Source organism: Haliotis asinina, chromosome 9, assembly GCF_037392515.1.
Source record: "Haliotis asinina isolate JCU_RB_2024 chromosome 9, JCU_Hal_asi_v2, whole genome shotgun sequence".
Classification (NCBI taxonomy): Eukaryota; Metazoa; Mollusca; class Gastropoda; order Lepetellida; family Haliotidae; genus Haliotis; species Haliotis asinina.
In genome coordinates this window covers 22380879-22407947 of record NC_090288.1, presented here as the reverse complement: position 1 = coordinate 22407947, position 27069 = coordinate 22380879, and the positions used below count along the sequence as shown (strand labels likewise).

Sequence of the window (27069 nt, the reverse complement as noted above, 5' to 3'; positions counted from 1 at the left end):
CAAAAGGCACCACTATACCACCAGACCTATCTATGTGTCAAGTTTGGTGAAGAAAGATTGAATTGTCCAAATATCTCTAAAAAACCCAAACTATGTAACCAAGACTTATTTGTTATTATTTAATCTGCATTCTTAATCTTTATCACTACCACAGCATACAGTGTCTTGTCAGCTACCTTGTTCCTCTTTGTCACTTCCATTAATTACTGTTCATGACATTTATGGCCTCTATTGGTCATCCCCCTTAGCTGAGTCTGAGTCTGAGTTGCAGTTTACTCTAGGGGGATACTTATTGCCCCAAAGGCCCTTGCAATTACCCTTGGGGGATGGTCTTATGGCCCCATCCAATCAGCTCCTAGCATTCTCTACTTTGCTATAGCTACCATATATGTTCTCAGCCTATGTGCCTCCTGCCTTTGTTTCTGTTGTTAGTGTGCATTCAGTTTAGTCCAGTGCAGACACCGTCATTGTCTGTGTGTACAGTAAATAAGGTTTCATTCAATGTCAAGTAGGAAACAGAACTCTAAGGGTAAGGCTCAAAGAAGACAAATGGATCCAGAGGTTAATTCAACTTGTGACAATGATCCCAAATTTTCAAAATGGATTGAAAACAACAAACTTCTGCCTGCCACTGTAATAGCCACGGCTTCTCCGAGATTCATATCTCTCTGGTCTGTGGAGTGTTTATCAGACACTTTCATAGACAAATGTTTTTGAATATCTTTGTGAAGGCCAAGAGTTGTTTCTGAAACAAGGTGTCCAGGAATTAAAGGAAGAAACAAATGATCTCTCTGCACAAAGCCACAAGTGTGAGAAAGAACCCCAGCCAGGTCCCAGCATGGTTCCACAGCTACCTGGACTTACAGGAACTGACAACATAACTGCCAATCATTTCATGGAACTGTAGGGATGTGATTCCATGCCGACTCCATCCACGTCACAGTCAAGAAAGTCAAAACATCCATTTAGGGATATCAGCGATGCATCTGGATATCTGGATGCATACCTCTTTACAAAGATGGAATCCAAGTAGCAGGCAGAGCATTTCATTTGGGGAACTGGATATTGACATTGAGGCATGAAAAGTCCCCATGTCTGAGAAGAAACTGGACTGGGATCAAGTTACCATGAGTCACTATATGGAGGCCGGTCTCTATAAAGATATGGTTGACAAGGATGGAATGCCCCTTGACTGCAGAAAAGACATATACATAGCAGAGAGTGTTGTTGCTTGACACAATGTACCGCAAAGACCAGGCAGAGAGGGGCTATGACTGGGACTATGACAACAACCATCGCATGTATGTGCAATTCCGATCTAACGACCCAACAGTGTGGTCGTCCATGGTATACGACCATTCCAAACTGGAGGTGACCAAAAGATGCAGCGATATGACCCAACCACAGCCATCCGTTTTGTGGGCAGTTCAACAGCCGATATATCTGTAATATGAGATCATGTAGGTTTGCACACATCTGCATGATCTGCTATCAACATGCCATTATGCCCCGAACCACAAGAGACCAGGTATACTGGATAGCTCATCCCAATGAGCTGTGCCACCACACACCCATCCAACCCAAGGCATTAATCACCAAATGCATATAGGGGTCCATGGGTGCCGCCCCCACAATATTGACTCTAACCAAGTAATGTTCCCACGTCTTCTATGTCCACAAAGCTACAATAGTGGGAAACTGCCCAAAACAATGATAAGGATTGAGACTTTAAGTCAGATGACATAAAAAATGGCTTCCATATAACTGATAAAGACAAACTGTCATTCCTGCAGACTGTGGAAGTCCACAATTACACATGAACTAGTGATAACACCAGGAAGGTAGAGGCCCAGATCAAAGAGGAAATATTTAGCGGTAACTATATATAAGTGGTAATGGATAAAATGACTGTCGTCAGTGCTCTCAGTGCCATAACCAAGCCTAACGGGGATATACGAGGGGATGTCAATAAGTTCTGAGCCTTGAATAGAAAAACACAAAATATTGGTATGAACCACATTTATATTTCAACATAGTCCCCTTGTGAGTCAAGACACTTGTTCCAACTTTTCTGCCAGGCGCTGATGCCATCTCTGTAGAAGGCACCATTTTGGTCCTCAAACCAAGCCTCAGTAGCAGCAATAACCTCATTATCATCCTGAAATCTACAACCACGCAAGTGTTTCTTGAGATTTGGGAACAGATGGTAATCACTTGGTGCCAGGTCTGGAGAGTAGGCGGGATGCAGCAAGATTTCGTACCCGCATTCCTGGACAGCAGCGGCTGCAACGCGAGAGGTGAGTACTGGAGCATTGTCTTGATGTTGAAGAATACCACGTCTGATCTTCCCCCGGTGCTTGTCACACTTGCCTCAACAAGTTAGCATAATATTCCCCATTCACTGTTCTTCCTTTTATTAAGTAATCTATGGGGATGACGCCTTTGCTATCCCAGAAGACTGTCGCCATTACCTTCTGCACTGATCTGGAGGCTTTGAACTTTTTGGTCCTGGGAAAAGTGACATGTTTCCATTCCATGGATTCTTGTTTGCTCTCAGGATCATAGTGGTGGATCCAGGTTTCATCACAGGTTGCTAGCCTAAAGTGGAAATCTTCTGGATTCTTGTTGTATCTGGTTAGCATGGAGTTGCTTATGGTGATCCTTGTTTGCTTCATTTCATCTGTAAGCATTCTTGGCACCTATCTTGCGCACACCTTAGACATGATGAGATGTTCATGAAGAATTGTCTCGATGGATCCATGTGAAATGCCTGTGGTCTCCTCTAACTCGTGGAGTGTGATTTGACGATTTTCCAGCACAAGTCTATGCACTCTGTCAATGTTTTCCTGACTAATGCTTGTTGTTGGGCGACCATGGGTCATCTTCTCTACCATGCTTAAATTCATTGACCCATCGTTTGATGGTAGCAGATGAAGGGGACGACTTCCCATAAACTGCTGAAAGCCTTTCTTCAATGTTCTTCGCCGAGTTTCCTTCAAGAACTAAAAACTTAAATACTGCTGTATACTCAATTTTATCCATTTTCACTGCCGTGAGGGGGGTCTCTTTCTGTCAATGTGAGCTGTTCAATAACTTCTGAGAGTAGAATACAAAAACTTATATATCACATCAGCTACACCCCAAGGTTCAATATTGTACCATAGGCTGTGACACCTGGGTATGAAAACTGCTCAAGGTTCAAAACTTATTGACATCCCCTCTTACATCTGATTCACAACCTGAGCCAACCTGATGACAGTGGTGTCAACAACTTTGCCACAAAAGAAAGGTTACATTTCAAACCATAACTGATGCCCTTAATCTAAAGGGCCCAAGCTGGTACATAGCTAAGGTGAATCTTAAATCAGCCTACAGATGTGTAAGAATAAATTCATCTAATCATTGTACTACCTGTCTCAAATGGCAATTTCAGGGCAGTGACAACTATACCTACATGGTCAATACACGGTTGCCCTTTGGAGCGAGAAAAAGTCCTCACATCTTTCATAGACTAACTCATGCAGTCAGGCGAGTGATTGCTTCGCAAAGGCTTCACAGCCCTGGTTGTTTACCTTGACGACTTTCTGATCATGGGACCAGACAAGGACTCTTGTCAAGATGTGTACAACTGCCTTTTGACCCTACTGCGCCACTTAGGGTTCTGCATTAACTGGCAGAAGGTGACTGATACTTGTCAAAAGCTGACATTTTTAGGAATGGTGATTGATTCTGTAGCTGGTATCCTGAGCCCTGAAGAAAAGAATGTAGATGAACTAACGTCTGTCCTTAAGCATTTTCTGATGTGGAAATGTGCCTCCCGCAGCCAGCTTGAAAGCTTGCAGAGAAGCTTATGTGGGCTGCCAACGTGATTCCTTGGGGTCACCTTCACACTCAGGGAATCTTTGAACTTTCACCAAGCCTTCTGCAAAAGAGACACAAAGCTCTCCTCTGTTCAGTGAAGCATAACCTCAAGTGGTTTGTTGTGTACCTAAAGACAGGGAACGGAACTCAACTAATATGGGATAACAGGCCTGTGATCTATGTCAGTACAGATGCAAGTACTTATGCTGGTGGAGCTTTCTGCTAAGAGGACTGGCTGTACTGCTCATGGATCTGTGATCATTGTCTCCACAACTCACACATCAACATTATAGGGGCACTGATGCGGAGCGAATAATGTTTCTCACCAACCGTCTAATTACGAAACCAAGCAGCAAATTGGTCAGCACCCGCTCCCTCGACAGTGACGGACATAGGGACTGGGCTCCTGTCCACATTAGCAGAATTTCTTCACCCTTAAAAGTGAGAAGGCCGGATGCCCATCACATGTCGTTATTTAAAAATATCCATGGTATTCCTTATTTGTAACAAAATATCCCATCAGTGTTGTTTTTTTTCTGATGCCTGGATGGTATAGTGACTGATCCAATTTGATCCCATTTCTGTGTTTTTTAACTCGATATTTAATCATGTCATCTGAAAATATGATTACATACACGTAGCAAGTAATTTGTTTCATATAAGTCTGAAAGATTGTAAAGTTTTATATTTAGATAGTCTTGAGTGTTCGTCCAGCTGTCATAGCACACATCATACGTAAATTTTGGTAGCTATGACCCTGGTTTACTACCTGTGATAATAAAAAACACACAGTTGATTTATCTGAATTCGTAAACTAATAACAACGACTTTGCCATTGGTAGAGAAATCTGAAAATTTTCTTACATAAAAAAACAGATTATACCCCTATGTGCATTTCTTATGTAACAAGGAAGTTCCGTTGTTATCCTCAAAACAGTTTCGGCTCATAAGTGTTTTCAGACTGCATGCGACACAGAGATTACATCTTCCTTGCTGTAACTCGCGTTTGATGGTATAAACCTACACGTTATTTGTCATCATTCACTTGATGGTCAGTTAATGAATTTATAACGGATAAAAATAGTGGTAACACCACTAAAATTACTCGACATAGGTGTTATGTAAAATGTGCATGTAAGTGATGCAAGAGGGTTTATCAGCTGAGTTACAAAAACAAACATTGATCAAAGGATTAACCAATAACACACTGATTGATTAATTACTTCCACAGCGGATTTGTCAAAAAGGCAGTGTTTATGAGAGTAGATTTACCTTATGTATACTGAATACACCCTGTCATAAAGTACGAGTGTAAAAACAACATCCTACCTACAAAGAATTAACCGCCACTGCCTTGATTGATTGATTGTTGCTCATTATTGGCAGAATCTGTATTACAGAAAACATGCACTAGGTTGTGAATAGGGTGTGTGTGAAATATGATTCACGTTGGCAATCTATACAATGTTTAGATATTAAAATCATTTTAGAAATTCACTGTAAGTATAAGCAGACAGTATGTTTTTTTTTATTAACTTTCAAAATGCATACAAATGTGACAAGGGACTAAATATAAAGACCTTCACTGACTTTGTTATTTTTCAGTCCTAACGTTTTTTATATCACTGGCAGATGAGTAAACTTCAAGGTGTTTGATTTGTTTTCACAATAACAAAGTAAAATGACTTCATCTTTGTTGATCAGTCTACACATAAACTATCAAGGGAGGCGCAGAAGACATCACGAACCAGTCATGAATTCTGGGATATCATCCAGGTACTCTCTTGAGAAAAACAATAACAAAAGAAACCACCAGTCCACGGAAATTGCTCTGTATCAGTGCCCCTTTAAAGAACTGGCAACAGTACGAGGAGCTGCCCTCCTGTTGGGTGACATATGGAGGGGAAGACGGATTATGCTTGCCACTGACACCACAACCATGGCTTCTATCATCAACAAAGGCAGTACCCCAAGTGTTGATGCTCAGATTATTTTAAGGGACCTCTCATACCTCTCATTGGCCTATAATTTCACTATTTGTGCAGTACATATCCCTGGCAAGAGCAATATTACATAACACATAGTATTTCCAGATTTTTCCAGCCCAAACAGATATCCAGATTTACCCGCCTTGTGTACCCTCGTTCATGTGCCCCTTCTGCTTACTGGCTTCCCTCACACATGTCAACTGATGCTCTTATACCTCTCCATTCACAGATCAAAGCGTACCTGGACTCTCTGTCTCGTCAGTCTGCTTGATCCACTCAGCAATCTCATCTCTCGCAAAAGAATGCATGTTTGAAGTTCTGTGTAATCATTAACACTGATCCTCTGCCAGTGTCTTCTGTAAATATCTGTCTTCATACAAAATTTTGGACTTTAAACGAGTGCAATGCAATACATAACTTACAGAATGCACGGATCAAAGTGTTATCAATGCTGTAAGGTATATTTCAGGCTGTAATATTGTTTTGAAAGTCGAGTAATTCTTTAAAAAGTTATGCCCTATCTGGGAATATATATCACAGATTCTTTGTGCAAAAGTGCTTTTAAAGATTTGTATTCTTCCTGCATCTTCCTCCAAATATATGAAAAAACAGTTGTGATAACTTAGTGATAGACTTCTCGAACACATGTATGTTTACCACTTTCATGTTTTTATAGGAATAAATAACACTGGTGAGGAAGGCAGTGCGATTCCATTTTTTATATTTTTAACCAAAACTTTATGACACGCACCCGCCTAATATTGCCTTATTTGATGCACACTTGCAAACACTTTGAAATAATTTTAAGTATGTAGTTTGTACCTTTTCTATGCATCCATAATACCAAGCCCCCAAATTCCTGAACCATATAGTAATACAGGAATGATTTTACAATCAAATGTTTTACATGCAACAGTGAAATAAATATGCTTACTATTACAAAATAATCTATACATGGAGCAAATTACTTTACTAGCTTTGAGGGAGATAGTTTGACATGCTTTTGACCACTTCAATGATGATGACAACAGAACACAAAGGTAGCTATAATTACTTACAATTTTAACATCTTGACCACTTGATGTCAACATTGGAAAACTCAGGAACACAGACTGGTAAGTTCGTCAGATGGAGTTTATTTCTAAAGGGTCTATGATACAGGTACCATAGCACAGATATTTGTTGAGTACAGAGAGCTTGAAATGGTGGCTAACAATTATAATAATTGTATTTATACAAGAATAACTGCTTTTACAAGATAAATGCATTAGGAATGTTTATCTAAGAGGGACATTTTTGAAGAATGCTTGTCTTTTCATAATTTCGTCATATAAAGAACTGTCAAATAAACGGTTTTATCAGTTCAGTTATATTGTTAAGGTGCCAAATATATAATAAGGTGATATGTAAACATTATTCATGAAGTACTAATCGCTGTCTGGAAGCAGTTTTTCTAACTACTTACACTTTCGGCAGTTTTTCACATCTTACAATCCATACAATAGTTACCATTTTATTCTTACATTCAACAGGATTTGTTTTGTTCTACCAAATTGTCTTGTAAAATACACCACTTATGAGGCATTTGTTTAAAATCACAATAAGCAATAAGCATGTTTTATGTTTGATGAGTAAAGTTGATTGATTCCTATCCTGATGAAGTCAAAAATTGTTTATTACAGTGTGTCACATCTTGGGAAAGAGTGCAGTCTCTTTATGCCTATGAGAAACAATAACAAAAGGTTAAAAACCATGATGATATGAAAATGGCACACCTGTAGTCACTAGACATAGCAAAACAACCATCAGACAGTGGCACAAACGACCGTCAAGCACACACAGTTACGTATCTGAACATAATACATTATTGCATAACACCTCTCCATTGCGTCAACAGTCAGATTGTTTAAAGAAATAAAAAACATAATTGTATTACACGCACGCACATAAACTTTGACCCCATTCTATTGCACCCTATTTACCCGCTCATACAAACACAGTACAGATGCCACATGCAGTTCAGATGAATTAAATAAATAGTGGGATTACAGTTTTCTCTCTCTCTCTCTCTCTCTCTCACTCACTCACTCACACACACACGCACACGCACACACACACACAGAGACACAGACACAGACACAGACACAGACACACAGAGATGTTTTCATTGTGCTTCAATATAGTCTTAGGAGTGACTGTGGTGAGTGCATTCCAATGCCAACTGGTCTTGAAAGTAAACATGCCTGACTCAGAATGATTGGAACATTTCTCTTGCCTAAATCTTGTCTTTTTACATGGAAAACAGATGAAATGGTGTCTCTTTTCATTGTTCAATTATTCTGTGCATCCCCAGACAACAGAATAAAACGCTGTACCATTTGCAAAAATGACTTGTACTTGTACTACTGGAGCGCTTGGTCTTTGGACTGTAGTCACATGTGATGTCAAAAGCGGAAATGTCACCCAAAGACCCGTGGAATATGCATAACAGAAACAGATAACAAACTGTTTTACGATTAAGACATAAATATGCATAATTTGTAATTGAAACTTTGGGTATATGTTTCTGATGACTTCATCTTTCACCCAGCAAATTATTGCAATTGTCTCATCTCCGTTAAAGAAGGAACAAACTCACATTGTTTGTACTCTTTTTAACCATTACAAATGAAAGACTTGTGGTTAGTCTTAAGCAGAACATTAAACTCGCTTCTTAAAAAACATATGGTTAATTCATACTGAGCGATTAAAAGTTGCCAAAAAGCCATCTGTTACAGACAGGTTACGTAACTCAGTCACCGGAGCCCTGTAGTGACATCATATGAGGAATGATTTTCAGTTAGTTGTATCAGCATGTTGCTGATTTCTTGACATAAATAAAGACATGCCCAATTGTTGTGTTGCCATCAATTGCTCCTTGTGGTCGGGTGATGGTGTCATGATTCACAGATTTCCACCGGCCCCCATAGTTTGTGCAAAATACATATGTTACTATCAGTAGAAAGTAATTTTGATTTTGTAAGTTGGTGAAAATAAACTTAAAGGGGCACTGATGTGGAGCGAATAATGTTTCTCGCCAACGGTCTAATTACGAGACCAAACCGCAAATTAGTCAGCGCCCGCTCCTTCGACCGCGATGGACAAAGGAACTGGGCCCCTGTCCATATTGGCAGAATTTCTTCACCTAAACAGTCAGGAGGCCAGATTCCCATCATATGCCATTTGTTTAAAAATATCCATGGTATTCCTTGTCTGATCGTAACCAAATATCCCAGCAGTGTAGTTCTTTTCGGACGCTTGGATGGTATAGTTACTGATCCAATTTGATCCTATTTCTGTGGTTTTAACCTCGATATCTAATCATGTTACATGAAAATATGATGTCTACAGGCACGTAGCAAGCCATTTGTTTCAGTACGGAAGATTGCAAAGCTTTATGTTTAGGTAGTTTTGAGTGTTGGCTCAGCTGTGATAGCAAATATCATACGTAAATTTTGGTAGCTATGGTAGCTACAATGGTTTATTATTTATGATAATAAAAACACACAGTTGATTTATTTGAATTCGTAAACAAAAAACGATGACTTTGCCTTTGGTAGAGAAATCTGAAAATTTTCTTACGTAAAAAACCCCTTATTTCACCTATTTACCCAAGTACACAGCAAATGCCTGTGTGTATTCCTTATGTAACGAAATTCCGTTGGTACCCTCAAAACAGTTTCGGCCCATTAGTGTTTTCAGGCTACATGCGACAAAGAGATTACATCTTCCTTGCTGTAACTCGCGTTTGATGATGTAAACCTACACGTGTTATTTGTCATCATTCTCTGGATGGTCAATTAATGAATTTATAACAGGTATAATTAGTAGTAACACCACTTCGGTTACTCAACAAAGGTTCCCATTTGGCATTTCTCCTGTCTGGAGTAAATACTCAACATTATAAATTAAGGTCTGTAATGGCAAATGTATTGTATGTTATGTAATATGTGCATGTAAGTGATGCAAGAGGGTTTACCTTTTACGTCTTGCCGGATATCGGCCATTGCGCGGGAATGAAGCTCCACAGTAATAGCACTGCTTGTTGTTTTGATTTTGTGAATGAAACTGGTTTGTGTTTGAGTTTTGATTTCAGTATCTACCATGATTTTGTCTTTATTGACTTCTACAGCTTGATCTATTTCAGCCACGCCTTGAACCACTGAATCTGTCTTTACCATTGTCACAGCGAACCAAGTTGATGATATGTACAGAATACTTGATTCAGATTTCTCAACATTTATTGCTTGTGTTTCATTCCAGTGATTTTCCAGCGCTAAGCGTATATTTCAGTTTGAGATTTTTTCGAACGGCTTTTCAACGGAACCTTTGTGAATTGCATCCTATGATGATTTGAACAGCGATTTCTTTGTCAATATCGGTGAAGTTACATGATTTCCAGAGTTGTCTATGCTTTGCACAATATGTATTAATGCTTTCAGATTCGTGCTGTTTTGCCATACGAAAAGATTGAATTTCAAACACAGTGTTTACGTTAGATGTGAAGTACTCAGAAAGCTTTTCTTTAGCAATATTGTAATCATCCTCGTTACACGTGTCTTCAAAAGTGTCATCTACATCAGGCCCTGCATAGTGTAGAAGTAAGGCACATTTACATGTAGAGTCTGAAATGTCTAGTGCTAGCATCAAATATTCAAACCTGGCAAGATATTTTGTCTACTGTGGTCCTGCATTTGAGTCACTGTGCATGTTGAATTCAGAAATCATGGTAGATTTGTACACATCTTGCTCGTAGGTTCTTTCACTTAGAAATGCTCATCTCCCCCAAAATGTAAATTAGCAGCATATGTCGTGTTGCGTTGAAGTGGAGCTTTAATCTTCACTAACACACGTCTACAGGGGGTACTTATTCTGATCTAAAATAGCTGATTCTCTCCCAAACACCTGCCCCAAAACTTAGTGATGTAATCAGTCATGTCATCCATTCCTTGACATTGTCATTAACAATGCTCACAGACACTATCTTAAACATCCATGCTGTTGAAAAAAATGTGAAATGCTGTCACCTTGTACAATAGATCTTCATTACATCCTTTAACATATATACTCCATGTAGATAAACTTGAAATCTACAACGGTTACACAAGAGGACCTTGAAGATCTTCCGTGATAGCCAAGAAGTCAATGACCGTGGCCAAGCTCAAACCAATCAACCAAATCACCCTATACTTGAGCAGCTATCAAAATTAATAAGAACCCTGTAAAACCAAGAATTCACATGTGCTTCCTAGGTGCAAAACTCTGCCTGTCCAAGCCCCTTGCTCCCTTAGGGAAGGATGATGAATCCATCATCGGTAATGCACTGTACATCTTTGGTGAAAAAAGAAATCATACACAGCATTTTACTGTTCAAGGCAAAATTATCAAGACGTTATGTGTCTGTTCACCAACATCCCATAAGAAGGCCTAGTACATCTATGCATCAAAAGCACACCCCCAACTTCGACACTTATATATGCATATATATTATAAGTTGTTCACTGGTCACAAGAAGACCATGGGTTGAGGGACCCACAATATTCCAAGTTTATCTTCCATGAGTCCGAAGGACCCAAAGAGCGAGGGGATCATAAACAAACATTGAGGGTACTTCAACCCATGGTCCCAGAGTGACCAGTGAACAACATATTTATCTTACCGAACACCTCAATGCTAATTATGAACAGTTTGAGGCTTAGCTATAGGATCATACACTTCAGCCAATCTCTGTGAATCAAGCAATTCAAATTTTGCATCTTGCTGTTTTTTCTCGTAGGTATTGTCTTAGTAAAATCACTGCTATGTAATTGCCCTTCTTAATATTCATATCTCAGTCTAACCCCCAAAAGGCACATACAGGGATCATGCCTGACATGTTTACCAAGTTTGGTTAAGTTATCATAAATAGTTTTGGAGAAATACCTCAGACGAAGTACTGGGGTTGCAGACTTCATTGGTGCAGGGGATGAAAAAAGGATCATGTTTATCCAGTCAACACAGACAAGTACAGAAATAGTTTAGTGACAGAAAATGGGCTCTGATCATAAATGAATTGTATTCTTGTATTGGCACCTCTGTCGAAGAAGAGGCATGTCTCTATCTGATGGTACAAGATCAAAGTCCAAAATGAAACTGCAATGTATAGTTCCAGATGTAGAAACAAGATTGTGGTCTTACCGTGAAGGTTTTCATGGCTTTGAAAATTCAAAGTTGATGCACTATCAACGCCGGTTTCTTTGCTTTTGCCTGGTACTTTCATGTGAGACTTGCGAAGGTGTTGTCTTGGTATTTTCCTCAGAGAAACCTCTGACCGAACTTTAGGATGTGCTGTCCATGGTCGGAAGTGACCACTGGTGCTACCCGTCTGGATAAAGGCATGAGAATCATATTCATTGGCAATTTGGGCAGATTGTGGACGTTGAACTTTCTGAAGAAACATATCTGGTCTGTCCTCTTTCTCCATTTGTTGCAAGAATAATGCCTGGGAAAAAAATATAAATGATTGATAAGTCTGCTATAATAGACTGAATCTTAAACCCAGCACACAACCCACCATTACTTGATGATCAAGCTGCCCACAAATATAGTGTACATTGCATGTCATATAGTGACATATTTTCAATAATCTTCAGTCATCATGGTCATAGTCTAGAAGTCAGGCCCTCAAAATGGTGAAGGTGGTTCATCAATTTATCTTTCAGATACAGTTGCACCAAGGCCTAAAATGTTGTGTTTGCTTTTCATTTCCATTTTGTGCAATATCTAAACATTGTTTAATTTCAGTTCCACAATGTAACAGAATATATTCTGGTATTATCACAAATTTTATGAAATCGTACCACATAAAACAGAAGTAAAGTGAAATGGAAAGACCGTTGTTCACATATTGACATCCTCTGATTTCTATATTTACCTGAATTTTCAACTGTATTTTGCACAGTTATACACTACTGGCCTTATCTTCAAATGTGAGCAAATTACAAAAAATCTCAAGCCATTGTATTTGATATCAATGCTTCTTTTACGTCTTTGCATGGTTTAAGCTGGAAGGTCAATACTGTATGTTGATTAATATAGATATCATCCAATCCAAATTCAAAGTATCAAAATTTTCAATTTGCACTGCAGAATTTGAGCTTTTACACCGAGACTTAAAAGGGGAATAATAGATGAACAGTCTTGGTTGGAAAAGTGCTCCTGTTTGGCATCAATCTATCTAGGGACCATTATTGGGACTGGTTGTTGCTTTAGGTATAGTTTTTGACCCATGACTAAATGAACAAATATCAGTTTCCAAATTTTGCTAGCCACTAGGGCTATCTATGCCTGAAAGTGAAAGTTCACAAAATAATTCACTGAATTAGATGTAGAAACAATGCAAAAGATTACAAAATAGATGAGAAGAAGCATTGTCACTAAGTATCAATTCAAACTTGAAATACACTGAAAGTGAAGGTCATTGTTTAAGATAAGTCAACTAAAAAATGGCCAGTCAATGTATCTTGATATCTTGCTCTGTAGTTGTTCAAACCCAAAAATATTTTCAAGATAAACTTTCACCTTGACACGAATGTCATGGTGCATGAATTATGCAAAAACAGTTATAGAAAAATTGTTTATAAATACATTCTAGTGAAGTCTGACAAGGTAAACACGCTGGAAACGTCAAGTTGTTGCCATGATCTTGAAAATTATGTGAAGGTCACCCAAATCGACTGGGCTCTGTACCTTCCCTTGATAAGGTCTGTTAATGTGAAAAAATTCAGTGACTGGTTGTTGAGATATCTTGCTGACAAGTGTACAATGTTGTGACCCTGAAATGAAGGTCATGGTCACCAAACATGACTGGGACCTTACATATCCTGTGACAAACCTAGGTACCAAATATGAAAACAATCTAGTCAACGGTTCTTAAGATGTTCCAATTCATAGGTATGGATGGAGTCTATTTCTATATCCCATGCTTGCTCTAAATGTGAGGCAGGCAATGATAACATACAGTCAAGTCTCGTCAATCCGACATATATGTCCGCAAATTGTCGGATTAACAAGGATGTCGGACTCAACAAATGAGACTAAACTCCACTTATTCAATTTGTTACCAACAAAAGTGTCAGATAAAGATGATTGTAAGATAAACAGAGGTTGGATTAACAAGACTGTATTGTTGGAATGACACAGGTTTCAGCTGCTAATACTATGAACATTTTTATCAGGCTATATTCTTGCATGATTTAAAAGTGTATTATAACTTAACAAGTCTGAGAGAGTGATATACTTACTAAATGATCCCCTAAAAATTCACTAGCCACCTGGGCCAGTGATCTCAGCAGTAGTTATACAGTAGGGATTCTATTACATGTACCCAATAGAATAAGGAAGTAAAGGTCATTGCATTCTCGGGTTTTTGAAGCTACAGTCGATGCATCTGAACAACCATTTCTTGATCCAATCTCCACATGTTTATCTTGAGAAACATAAGAAGAATCTTTAATAAGAAGGTGTTAATACTGTGTCGTGAGAGTACGATTTGTAACTCCTCTCGGATGAACTCCCTACACAGTCTGTCTTGTGGCGCGATGTTAATTCCCTCCATAGAGTTCACCAGGCTGATACTGATACCTCTGGTTGTTTTTTCTCTTTGCAACGAGGTGATGGTGCAGATGATTCGGCCACCACAGATTTCATGCGGATGGCTTCTACAGGTTGTTTATCTTGAAGTCAAGTGACTTACACCCCTTTTTTCACCCCTTCTGCCTTCCGGATTTCTCTATCGGCGGCTTTCTGGAAGAAATACATCTTGGGTCTCAAGCCAACGTACTCAGCGGTTGTAGTACATGAGATGTCAGAATGTGCAGCCCCACATAAAGGGGGTCACGTGGAGCACCGCCAAATCATTGTTGAAGATGTTGCTACGGTTTTCTCAAGTTTTCCATGGTTTTGCCAAACACTGAATTGTTCATGAATTTGTAATGCTTTTTCTCAAAAGGTTAAATTCAGGAATGTCATTGAATATATTGGAGCACCCTGTGTATTCGATCAGCTTCATGCCCATCGACAGCTGTAGGATGCGATGGTGCACCACACACTTGGTCTTGTGCATCACGTTTGGGACGAGTTTTTCCACGTGGGCCAGCTTTGTGTTTCCAAGCCATGTATGTTGATAGGCTTACATATAGTCTTAGTTCACCATCAACTGTTCGGGAGCCAGTGGATAACTGTTGTGTGATGCATGCAAGGCTTTGGGATACTTCAAACAGGTAGCTCATCTCAAAGTCGTTGGGGATAGCCATGATGTTTTTCTCATTAAACTGGTCTCTGTCCACACATTCCAATCTGCCTATAGGTAGAGATTAGCTCATGGCCCAGCCATACAGGTTGTTGGTATCAAGATATTGGAGGTGGCTGGCAGGTTTGTTCAAATCCTAGCCTTTCACATATTCATTGTTAGCTTTCTCATACTCCTACAGTAAAACAACATTATGCAAACACCAGTTAAGGGTCGTTAAAGATCCAGGTAAATGTGCCAGCAAAATTAATGTCACTTAGAACAGGATTAAAAGAGCAAGTACTCCCCCTGCCTGGTCATTGAAGTTGTTCTGGTAGGACACACCCCATTCAGTTCATCCTGCATTTCATTGGCTTTTGTAGGTTACCATTTTTGTATCAGTCAGCAAATCATAATCTTTGTATTGTTTCAATTGTAGTTAAATAGTCTCCACTTCCATTTGTCCATCAGTAGGGTTAGACTCCCAACACAGGTCAGCTCTAGCCCTCAGCCCAGAGGGTTGTACCGACTCTTTGTGGCCACACGTTTTTCTATTTCTTGTTAATAAAGATGTAATTAGCTTTTTTGACTTCAGACTCATTGCTGAGTTAATTTCCCCAAGCAGATTTCAAATCCGAAGGGATTTCACTGGAACCTCACTTGGACTGAAGACCCTTTTCATAACACTTCTCTTGGAAAGCAAAGATCCTCTATGATCTCCTCAAGAAGCCACCACCAAATCAGAAAGAAAAACACAGAAAGAAAATCAAAGCTACAGCACAAGTTGACTCGTCACATCGCATTGAATGGTCCAGTCACCATTAGGAGACATTGGAAAACCTGATAGACTTGCTTCTTCAGCGCCAAATTAAGGCATACCCAAACTTTGAGAAACTGAATGTTGCCGACAGCCTTCTGTTTACCTTTTATTTCACCAGAAGGTTGCTTCTCCACTGTCCACATGTAGCAAGTTGTACGTGCCACCTGTATTTGGCTACGTGCCAAATCACATGTTCCATGCCTGTGACGTGTAACACTTCCATGTCACCATCCGACTATGTCAGACGTACAACATGTTATTGTGCTGTAATCTTGGTCATTCACAGGAAGGCACGCTCTCTACATCTATTCTTTCTACATTTATATCATTGCTAGTATGCATATATTATTATCATAAACATAGTAATAACATTTTGTTAAGTTAGTAATAAATTGCGACTGCGTAATATTAACTTACTCTAGTAGATCACTAACTAACTTCAAGCACTAGCATTGCACGTAAGACAGTGTGTGAATGATAAATCATTATGATATTATATCTGCAGTATACCAAATTATCAATTTTATATTATTCTGACTGATCGCGTATGTGTGCCATCACATCAGTTGTAAATATCCAACATGAAGCGCTAATGCATGACGTCATATATATTTTATCAACCATATAATTATAGCATAATTATTTCGTTCTAAACTTAAACCTATAATTGTATTGTTTATTTTCTACGTGTTCATATTACATAGATACAACTTCCATGTCACCATCCGACTATGTGGGACGTACAACATGTTATTGTGTTGTAATCTTGGTCATTCACAGGCAATAAACTGGTTCAGATCTTAAGCAACGTTTCCCGTTTCATCATTAATTGTCCTTGGGACATTTCAAGACCAGAACCCGTGACAACTGGCGCCCGAACAGGGATGGGTTTCACCAAAACATCGCTGTCAACCAGTGCCAACGAACCAAGAACACCCCACGATAAGATCACAACACCATCACAGTACAGCTCACCTCGACATCACCTTCAAGGATTGTCATATACGTGTGTATATACATGTCAGCTTCTCATTGACTGTGATATGGCACTTTACATCTTATATATTCAACATATCTGTGATACCCATATGTACATGTGACACTCTAAACAAGACTGTGATATCTGTGATCATCACTGAGACACTGGGAGACTGTCAGCTGCTGCACTGCATTTTATACCTGACATTCCATTAATATCCATGACTTTGCTATATTCACAGCATTGACATCTGCAGTGATTTCAAGGCTCAGCTGTATGTTTATATGCCCTAATATTGTATGAATGCACTGAATTTCGCATAGCTGTGCTAGATTACATATTAGTTAGATTAGTTCAATGAGTTGTATTGGTTTAACTAGTTAGGGTAGATTAGTTTAGACACATTTAGTTGCATTTATATAAAGAAAAATAAGCTATCCATATCATCTGTAAAAACGACAATGCATACTTAAGTATTATATTCTTGTGTTGACTTAGTACAATAGTTGATTGTTTACATTTTTTATTGTTTGCTTGTGTGTACTCGTCAGTTATTTTCATTAGCACTAATTATACTGCCATGCACTCGCGTTATTTATCCTCGCGTTAAAATTCTCGCTTCCGCGTTTACCAATCTTATAAACTGATATGATAATAAATTTAGGGTCTTTCCCATTTTTCCCCATCCTATACTGCTTCCTTCGCCCTATCTTATAGGCGATTACCTTTCTTATCAGTTGACATTGTTTTCATGTCTTGGTACTATGGTACTGTTTGCTCTCTGCCTTTGGTAAGTTCATTGCTGTTGAGTGCATGTGTTTGCATTTACATACTTGTGCAAGTGTTTTGCTCTTGACATACCCTTAGCATTTATTACTGTAGTAATTCAAGAGTTGCGCTTGCATTTAGCTCTTGCATCACACCTTTGGTACACACAGTATCATACACTCTGCAATCTCAGAACATATTTTGTCACAGATACATTCATGCTTCCCACCATGTTTGCTATTCCTTATTTACAGGGTGATAGTATCAACATAGTTTATACCTGACTACCGTAGTTACCCAGCTGGGTCTACTCTAGGTGGTATAAACTGGTAAATACTTCACACTTTTATTTGCTGGTCGTTTGTTTGTGTTTATCTGTCACTCGTCGTATCACGAATCAAGGACAACATGGCTCAAGGTGGTGGAGATTGGGAGATCAAGTCCGAGATTATTTCCAAAAAAGGACAAAGCCAGCAAATTTTGGACAGATTGAAGGCATTAGAAGCTCAGGACACCCAGCACAAACAGTACTCCCTTCAGGTACTCACGGACTACCTGGGCAGAAGAGGACATGGTCGAGGTCAAGGATACTCAAAGAAGGACTATAAGAAATCTTTAAACTGAGACTTAGGGAACGACTAGCCCCATATCAGATTTACATCGCAGGATGGCCGGCAAAGTCAACGAGGCAGAGGGAACCAACTGTCTACCCTTGATCGATCCAGGGTCTATGGTGTCAATAGTGTCAGAGGGATACCACGCGTCAAGCCTTACTCATCTTCCTCTACGACAGCTCAAGGACTGTCAAAGAAATGGGTGCAGGCGATAACATGCTTCCATACTCAGGGTATTTGGAGGCCAAGATCTATATCCCATTCATTGATAAGGAGTTGGACATTGTTCTACTAGTCACCAGAGACACAGAGTATAACAGGCGAGTACCATTAGTGATCGGCACCAATGTTATGGACCATGTGGAGGGATTTATGGAAGCAATAGGTATCTCCATACCAGACTCTTGGGTTACTGCATTACGTTCACAAACTGATGGATTCATTGCAATAGTGAGATCTACCAAGAAAACGCTGATCCACCTCCAACCAACCAGATGATGACCATTGATGGACCATGATCTGGAATTCCATGACCTGGACTCTGACCTTCGGACAGGACTCTCTGTTTGCCCACGACTCATTGAGATAGGTAAGCAAGTTAACTCATCCAGGATTCCGGTTCGTATCTGCAACATGTCAGCCAGGACTTTAACTATACCCGCCAAGACCAGACTCTGCCAGCTTCATGAAGTTCTTGTACTCAGTGAAGTACCTGTCGATGCTCTGCCAACTAAAACCTGTACCAGTCAGGAGGTTCATACCCCACCAGTGGACATTGACCTATCAGACAGTTGTCTCACAGATGGACAGAGGGACAAAGCCTTGACTATGCTTTCAAGATGGAACTGCATCATGTCAAAGAGCCTTATTGACTTGGGACACACCACAGCTATGCAACATGAGATCAACCTCACCGACGTTACTCCGTTCAAGGAACCTGATTGACGAATTCCACCAGGAATGTTTGAGGAAGTCAGAAGTGTCCATGTTTCCTAAGTTGGATTTACACTCAGGATACTGGCAAAAGGAGCTGAAAGAAGAGGACAAGCACAAGACTGCCTTTTCAGTGGGACCACTTGGATTTTATGAATGCAATCAAATGCCGTTTGGACTTACTAATGCACCTGCCACCTTCCAGCGTCTAATGGAAAAACGTATGGGAGATCTCAACCTCAAGGAGTGTCTAATTTAGCTGGATGACATCATTATCTTCTCAACTATATTTGAGGAACACTTGGAATGACATGAAGCAGTCTTCCAACAACTAAAAGACAACGGCCTCAAGCCTTCGAAGTGTGAGTTCTTTAGAGATTGTTTGACATACCTTGGTCATGTTGTATCTTGCAAAGGGGTAGAGACGGATCCAGAGAAGGTCACAGCACTCAAGAATTGGCCCGTACCGACTAATGTGCATGATGTTTGACGATTCCTGGGGTTCACTGGGTATTACCGCCGTTTTATGAAGGACTGGGTATTACCGCCGTTTTGTGAAGGATTTCTCTCGGACAGCAAAACCCCTCAATGATCTCTTAACAGGCCAACCAAAGAAGAAGAGACGAAGTCATATACCAGATCCAAACTGGAAGTGGAATGGTGAGCAACAAGAAGCTTTTGATGCCCTGATCAAACACCTTACATCACTGCCAATTTAAGCATATGCTGATTACTCTCTTCCCTTCACGGTCCACTTGGCTTGATGCCACATGACACAGGTGGCTTGCTGCTCTCTCAACATATGACTTCATCACCAATCATGCCGGTAACACTAACATGGACACTCATGGATTGTCAAGGAGACCAGATTACTTGGAGAGCAAGGAGTCTCATATCGAAAACCCATCCGTCAAGGCCATCTGCCAAGTTCATTGCACCTGCTGCATTGCTGTGGAAAGCTTATCTTGAAAATGTGATGAAAATGTTGTTTGTCCAGATGATATAATTCCACTGACCCCTACTTCATTGTCTTGGAAGAAGGAACAATCCAATGATCCACATCTTTGACGTGTAATCCACCTCATGAGGGAAGGAATCAAGTTCACGACACATCAGCGCTCATTTGAGGATCCTACAGTGAGAAGATTACTTCAGGATTGGGACAAATTGTTTCTCAAGGACAGGATTTTGTTCAGGCGAATCAACAACATCGAAGGTATTGAATATCAGCTAGTTTTACCAAGGAACAAGATAAAAGGAAATACTTCAGTCTCTCCATGATCACTCAGGACACAAGGGATGCAACAGAACTCTCCATCTTGTGAGGTCAAGGTTCTTCTGGCCTGGAATGTCTGAGGATGTAGAGAAGTATGTCAAGAACTGTGAGAATTGTGTCCGAAGGAAGGAAAAAAACCTCCATAAAGTCTGTATCACTTGTAAGTATCCACACTTCACAACCCATGGAACTTGTCTGTTTGGACTATCTCAAGCTTGAGGAATCCAAAGGAGGCTACAAAAATACCCTGGTGATCATGGATCATTTTACTCGCTAAACATCATCAGAGAACTCTGCCAGCTTACTGGGATAAAGAAGACTAGAATGATGCCATATCACCCTCAAGGTAATGGTATGACAGAACGTTTCTACCAGACTCTGATGAATATGTTCGGTACCCTAGATGAAGAGAAGAAGAGTGACTGGAAAACTTTCGTACCTGCGCTTGTCCATTCCTACAATACCACAACACAAGAGAGTACAGGATTCAATCCCTTCTACCTCATGTTTGGATGACACCCTCGACTTCCAGTGGACGCTTTCTTGGATTTGACTCAGTATGTTAACCATCTCAAGAATCAGTTACAGTTTGCATACAGCGTAGCTTTCAAGAAATCCAGGAAGGCAGGACAACGCCAAAAACAGCATTATGACAAGAAAGTGAGAAAGTCCTTTTCACAACCAAATGATAGTGTTCTGGTGCGATGTGTCGCACTTAAAGAAAGGAACAAGCTTGCCAACAAGTTGGAAAAAAAACATGTATGTCGTTGTGAAAAAACCCAACAAGGATATTCCCGTCTACACTTTAAAGGAAGAAAGTGGCCAGGGGCCGATGAAGACTCTCCACCGCAACATGCTCCTGCCACAGGAACCTGTTTCCCTCCAGCAAAACACACCCAAAATGGAACATGGCCAATCTACATAACAATACGGGACATCTAGGAGCACAGAGAGTACTGGTTCTAGCAAGAGAGAGGTTTTCTGGCCTAAGATGAAGGAAGATATTGACTTTTAAGTAACAAAACAGTGTTCTTGTATCAAGGACAAGGCTCAAACCACTCAAACCTGAGCCCCGATGATATCCGTGATCTCAGCAGCACCTTTTGACCTCGTCTCAATTGACTTCCTACATCTAGAGAAAAGTGTTGGTGGATTTGAATACATCCTGGTCATCATGGACCATTTCGCTCGGTTTGCACAAGCCTACCCCATGAATAAAAAAGGCAAAAACAGTAGCCAAGAAAATTGTTATTGATTTCATCATGAGGTATGGGTTTCCAAGAAGACTACATCACGATCAGGGTGAGGAATTTGAAAATAAACTGTTTTCAAACCTCCAGAAATTCATTGGTGTTCAACACACTAAGACAACCAGCTACCATCCACAAGGGAATGGAAAAGTCGAAAGATTCAACAGATTCAACTCCTAACCATGCTCCGAACTCTCCTTAAAGAGGCAAAATGTAGGTAGCACAAACATGTCAACAAAGTTGTGCATGCATATAACTACACCCAAATTGATTCAGTAGGCTATTCACCATTTTATTTCAAGTATGGGAGGTCACCACGACTACCAATAGACTTGATCTTCAAAACTCCTGAAGACAGACATCAAAGTGCAAGAGAATATTCCAACAAGTGGAAGAATTGCAAGAAGGAAGCATATAAGCTGGCCTCAAAGCATGCAAACAATAAAAAAAACAGAAGCTGTACTGTGAGAGCAAAGTGAATAGCTCAAGATTATTTCCTGGTGAAATAATAGTCAAACTAGCCAAAAATCTCAAAGAAACAGAAAACCTTCTCTTTCCATGTGACTCCATTCAGCCAGTTTCTTCCAGTGAAAAAAGATTCAAACGTGCAAGCAGAGCAGGAAGTGATGACACAAAACAGCAAAGATGCAGAAAACATCAATGTGTAGATGTGCGCAGTGATGAGGATTATAACGGCAATATGGACCTTCCAGTTCTGCCCTCAGATAATTTTGAATTGGATAATTCCAATTTGGCTGCTGACCCAGAGGGGCCGATATGCTAGTCTGACAGTGAGTCTGGCAGTGAGAATGATCATGAACAGGATGAAAATATGTCAAAGACTGTCATTGAAGATAGCGGTGAGAGGAACCCTGAAACAGTCAGTGAAACCTATGATCACCAACAATCGAACAGGTTGCAACAACCACCAGAACGTCTCACTTATGACTCTCTTGGTAACCAGTCTGAGTGGAGATCCTATCCATCTGTGAACTTCTTTAGAACTCTCCAAGCAAATGTGTATCCATACACATTTAACATCGAACCAGTGATATACAGACTCTTTGTACCAAGTCCAGCTTTAAAACGCAGAACTGTGGAAATAAGATAGTAGTGACTAGCTTATTATTTGCAACTCAAAGAGTGAATGTTCATCTGTAAACTTGTAAACATTAGCAGCTGCAGTTGTGTTTTTGAAAACATTCCACGTGGGGAGTATGTACAGTAGCAAAGAATATTTTGTCACACACTTTGACCAACTGAACCACTGATATTGAGGCTGATGAAATGATCTGGTAACATTTGGGTTTTTTTCCTTTCCTCCTTAGATGTTAGGATAACATCTGTTTTTGAGTGGGGAGTGTGTGAGAATATGATCATGTTTGGTCACTGGCGAATATGGCAGATACATATGTAATTATCTATTCTAAGCCTTAAAGGGACGTTGTTCACTTTGACAACAGTAAAAGGGAAACAACTCTGAGACAACTGCATCGATGGAAATCCAGACCACTGATTGACCGGCAAGTGTGCCCGCCATGTGCACATTTGGAAGAATAAATTAGTGATCACTTTCTCTTGACATTTTCCTCCAACATTCCAGGGTGGGTCAAGCGTTATTATCATAACACTTTACTCTGGAATTTCATAAAAAGCATGATCTGTTTATAGTAAATTCATAAGATGAATGGAACATCTAGACATATTAAACATTGCCATCATGAATCATATTTCACATACATATGAATTACAGTATACCATTATATCGCAATACTCTTTTGAAAAGATACTTATTGCATTTTTTTCTGGGAACTGTTATTTTTGGTAAAGGATATATATAAAGTTTTTGTGATAGCATACTTTATTCTAAGAGAGGTCTAAATATTATGCTATGACCTGGATATAACTCAAAAACCTTATATCAGAAAATAACAACACAATATTCAATGTTACATTCATATGTAATTGTTGCGCAGTGGAATTGTTAAACAAACTTTGTAAATGGGAAATATGAAAAAAATGTGCTCAACTAAATGGTAACAAAACACTGTTATTGCCACTCCGACCACCAAACTAAACATTGACACATTTTACCACTCCATCCACCAAACTAAAAACTGACACCTTTTATCAAACTACATAAACTAGATAAGTGAACAATGCCCAAATATGGCAATTATTTAATTCACAACAGTGCAGATCCACACTCTATTTTTCGGCTAATACTAACTCTAATACTCCACTGTGGCAAGTGGTTTTTCAACATATTTTTTAACCTCTGGTATATCATTCATGTCGTGGTTACAATCATTTTGAGATCTAAAGTGCCACCATACAGTTAAAACATCACAATCTATATCTATTGTGGATCAGTGGCAGGCAATCCTGTTTCAAATCTTGACAATAATAATGGAGTGAGTGAGTGAGTGAGTTTAGTTTTATGCCACACTCCGCAATATTCCAGCTATATGGCGGCCATCTGTAAATAATCGCGTCTGGACCAGACAATCCAGTGATCAACAACATGAGCATCGATCTACGCAACTGGGAACCGATGACACGTGTCAACCAAGTTAGCGAGTCTGAGCACCCAATCCCGTTAGTCGCCTCTTATGACAAGCACAGTCGCCTTTTATGGCAAACATGGGTTGCTGAAGGCCTATTCTACCCTGGGACTTTCACGGGTCCAATTATAATGGAAAACATTAATGTTTGTATATTTGCCATATTAATACCTCCATCTTGTTTGTCGCTGATTGCTTGGCTTCTCTTAATTTTGTCAGGTTTATTGTACCAGATAACTTTGAAACATTTTTGCTGAAATTTATTTATAACTTCCATGTCTGGGTTGGGAAGAGCACTAAATAAATGATTTAACTTAGGAATGATCTATGATTTCAAAACAGTATTTCTTCCAAAAGGAGTACGTTTACATGTAGACCATATGGACAAAGTTTCACAACTTCTTATTTTTCTTTATAATTTATATCTACCACATCATCTAAATCTAAAGAAAAAGTAATTCCAAGAAGGCTGAAATTGCCTTGGTCCCAGTTTAGATTAACGACTGAGCATAATTTCATTTTCGATCTTTTTTTATCCTATCCATACAAGATGTCTTGTCGATGTTAACCTTTTAACCTGAAAATCTGGCATAGAAGTTTAGCACATTAAAACTACATACAGGCAATTTCTGAACCATCCAACATACATGTTGTGTCATCAGCGAATTGATACTCAATGTTACCAATCGAAATACCCTTTACATTCTTATAATTATGTATCAGTATTGCTAATATCTCTGAACATAAAATGAAAATATAAGGAGAAAGTGGAACCCCTTGGCAACAACCCCTTGGAATTTCGAACATATCTGAACCATAGCCATTAACAAGAACATGAGATTCAATACGTTGACATAAAATTCTGAACCACTATCGAAATTAATTCCCTGAAGTTGAAAAAAAGATAGTGTTTTATCAATAAATGACCAATCAACTGTATCAAAAGCTTTTTTCAATATCAATTAGCAAAAGAAGCCCAGGAATTTGGTGGGTTTCTGTATAATCCATTGTCATAAATTAGTCTTGTAATTTCCCCAATATATCTATTTGACATGAAACCCTTTTGATCATCACTTATTAATTTTACAAGCAATGATTTTATCCTCTTAGATATTGCCACTGAAGTTAATTTGTAGAAAACAGATAATAGGGAGATAGCTCTCCAATTTTGTAAGTACAATTTGTCCATGTTTCCCTTAGGTATACACGTTATAAGTCCACGTTTTAATGAAACAGATACTTCTCCTTTCATCATGTTTCATGTAGAACATATCGAAAGATCTGATTAAATATTTACTTCTATAAGTCCAAAAGAACTTTGAAAATTCAGCTGTAAAACCATCTGGTCCAGGACTTTTATCATTCGTTAAACATTTCAGTGCAGCCACCAAATCATCATATTCAAGTTGTCCCTCCAATGCTAGTTTTGGAAAGTTAAAAATTTTCAATAATTCTTCAAGGTTATACATCACTTATATCACTGGTTTTTTTCTGTATAATTTAGAATAGAAAATAGAAAGACTTACCTTCAACCTGTATCTCCTTTTGTTTTGTGAGAGTTTTACCATCATTACTTTCTAAACGAGTGAATGATTTGTGTAAGGAGTTTCTTGTTTTAAGGCCTAAAAAACATTGGCTAGGTTCTTCCCCATTTTTGGTCCAAATAGCCTTTGATCAAACCATTTGTTCCTGAGTTGTTTTTTTCTACATTTTCTACTTTTTCATTAAAGTCACTGATTTGTTCCAATAAAGTAGATTTGGTGTGTGACAGCGAGTTATTTGTTTCATCCAAAGCTTCTGTAGTTTCTTCAATATTCTGTATCAAATCTCTTTCTTCTTTTTCTCTGCTGCGTTTTTTATTTGAAGAATATTTCACAGTTTCTCCATGAATAAGTAGTAACAAGGTTTCAAAAATAAGTTGGTCATCAATCACAAAATCGCTGTCATTGTCTTCTGTATTTTTATATCTGAGGCATGTTTCTGATATTGTCTTCTTCACTATGTCAACATAAGTTACATCATTTAAGGGTGAGTTGTTAAATTTCCAAAACCCCATACCTCTATCTAAATCGTTTAAAGAAAAAGAAATCGATATTCCATATTAGAGAACTGGGTTTTATTTTTGCATCAATTACGGAAGGAATCATATCGTGGGAGACCAAGATATAATCAAGTCTAGCTTGCTTCAGCGGGGATGGTTGTCTCTAAGTATAACCTTTTTCATTAGGATGTCTTTCTCACCAAAGACCTTGAAGGTCAAGTTCATCTTTCAGTTAAGAGATTCTGACTCTAGCTTTTTACATTGCTATGTTTGTAGTTATACGAATCTATAAAATAATCTTGGACTACATTCCAATCACCACTAATTAAAGCCTGTTTGTGTTCTAATTTCATTAACTGACATTTGAGTGAATGATGACAAATAAATAGGTCTAGGTTTATACAACCAAGCATGGGTTAGTTACAGCAAGGGAGCAGTAAATTGCTGTATTGCCTATAACACTTTGGGGTCAGCATTGTTTTGAGGATAAGAACTGAACTTTATTATTGCATAAAGAATTAACATTTCCTGTGGACTGAAGTTAAAAACTGAATTTACCTGTTCACTTAAGTAAATTTTCAAATTTTTCAAGCAATGGCAATGTTGGGTTAATTTTGTTTAAGGATTCAAATAAATCAAATATGTGTTTTTAATATGGTAAGTCAAGA

The 27069-nt window shown here is 39.0% G+C and overlaps 1 protein-coding gene across 1 annotated transcript in view; it reads right to left on the bottom strand.

Moving 5' to 3' along the window:
- LOC137297168 (leucine-rich repeat-containing protein 74B-like) overlaps nt 1-12327 on the bottom strand; it is a 614612-nt gene extending 602285 nt beyond the window's left edge. Inside the window, exon 1 of the mRNA XM_067829182.1 lies at nt 12066-12327. Within this exon, the coding sequence (XP_067685283.1) occupies nt 12066-12327 (262 nt within the window). The remainder of the gene's footprint in view (nt 1-12065) is intronic.
- Nucleotides 12328-27069: the final 14742 nt, after the last annotated feature.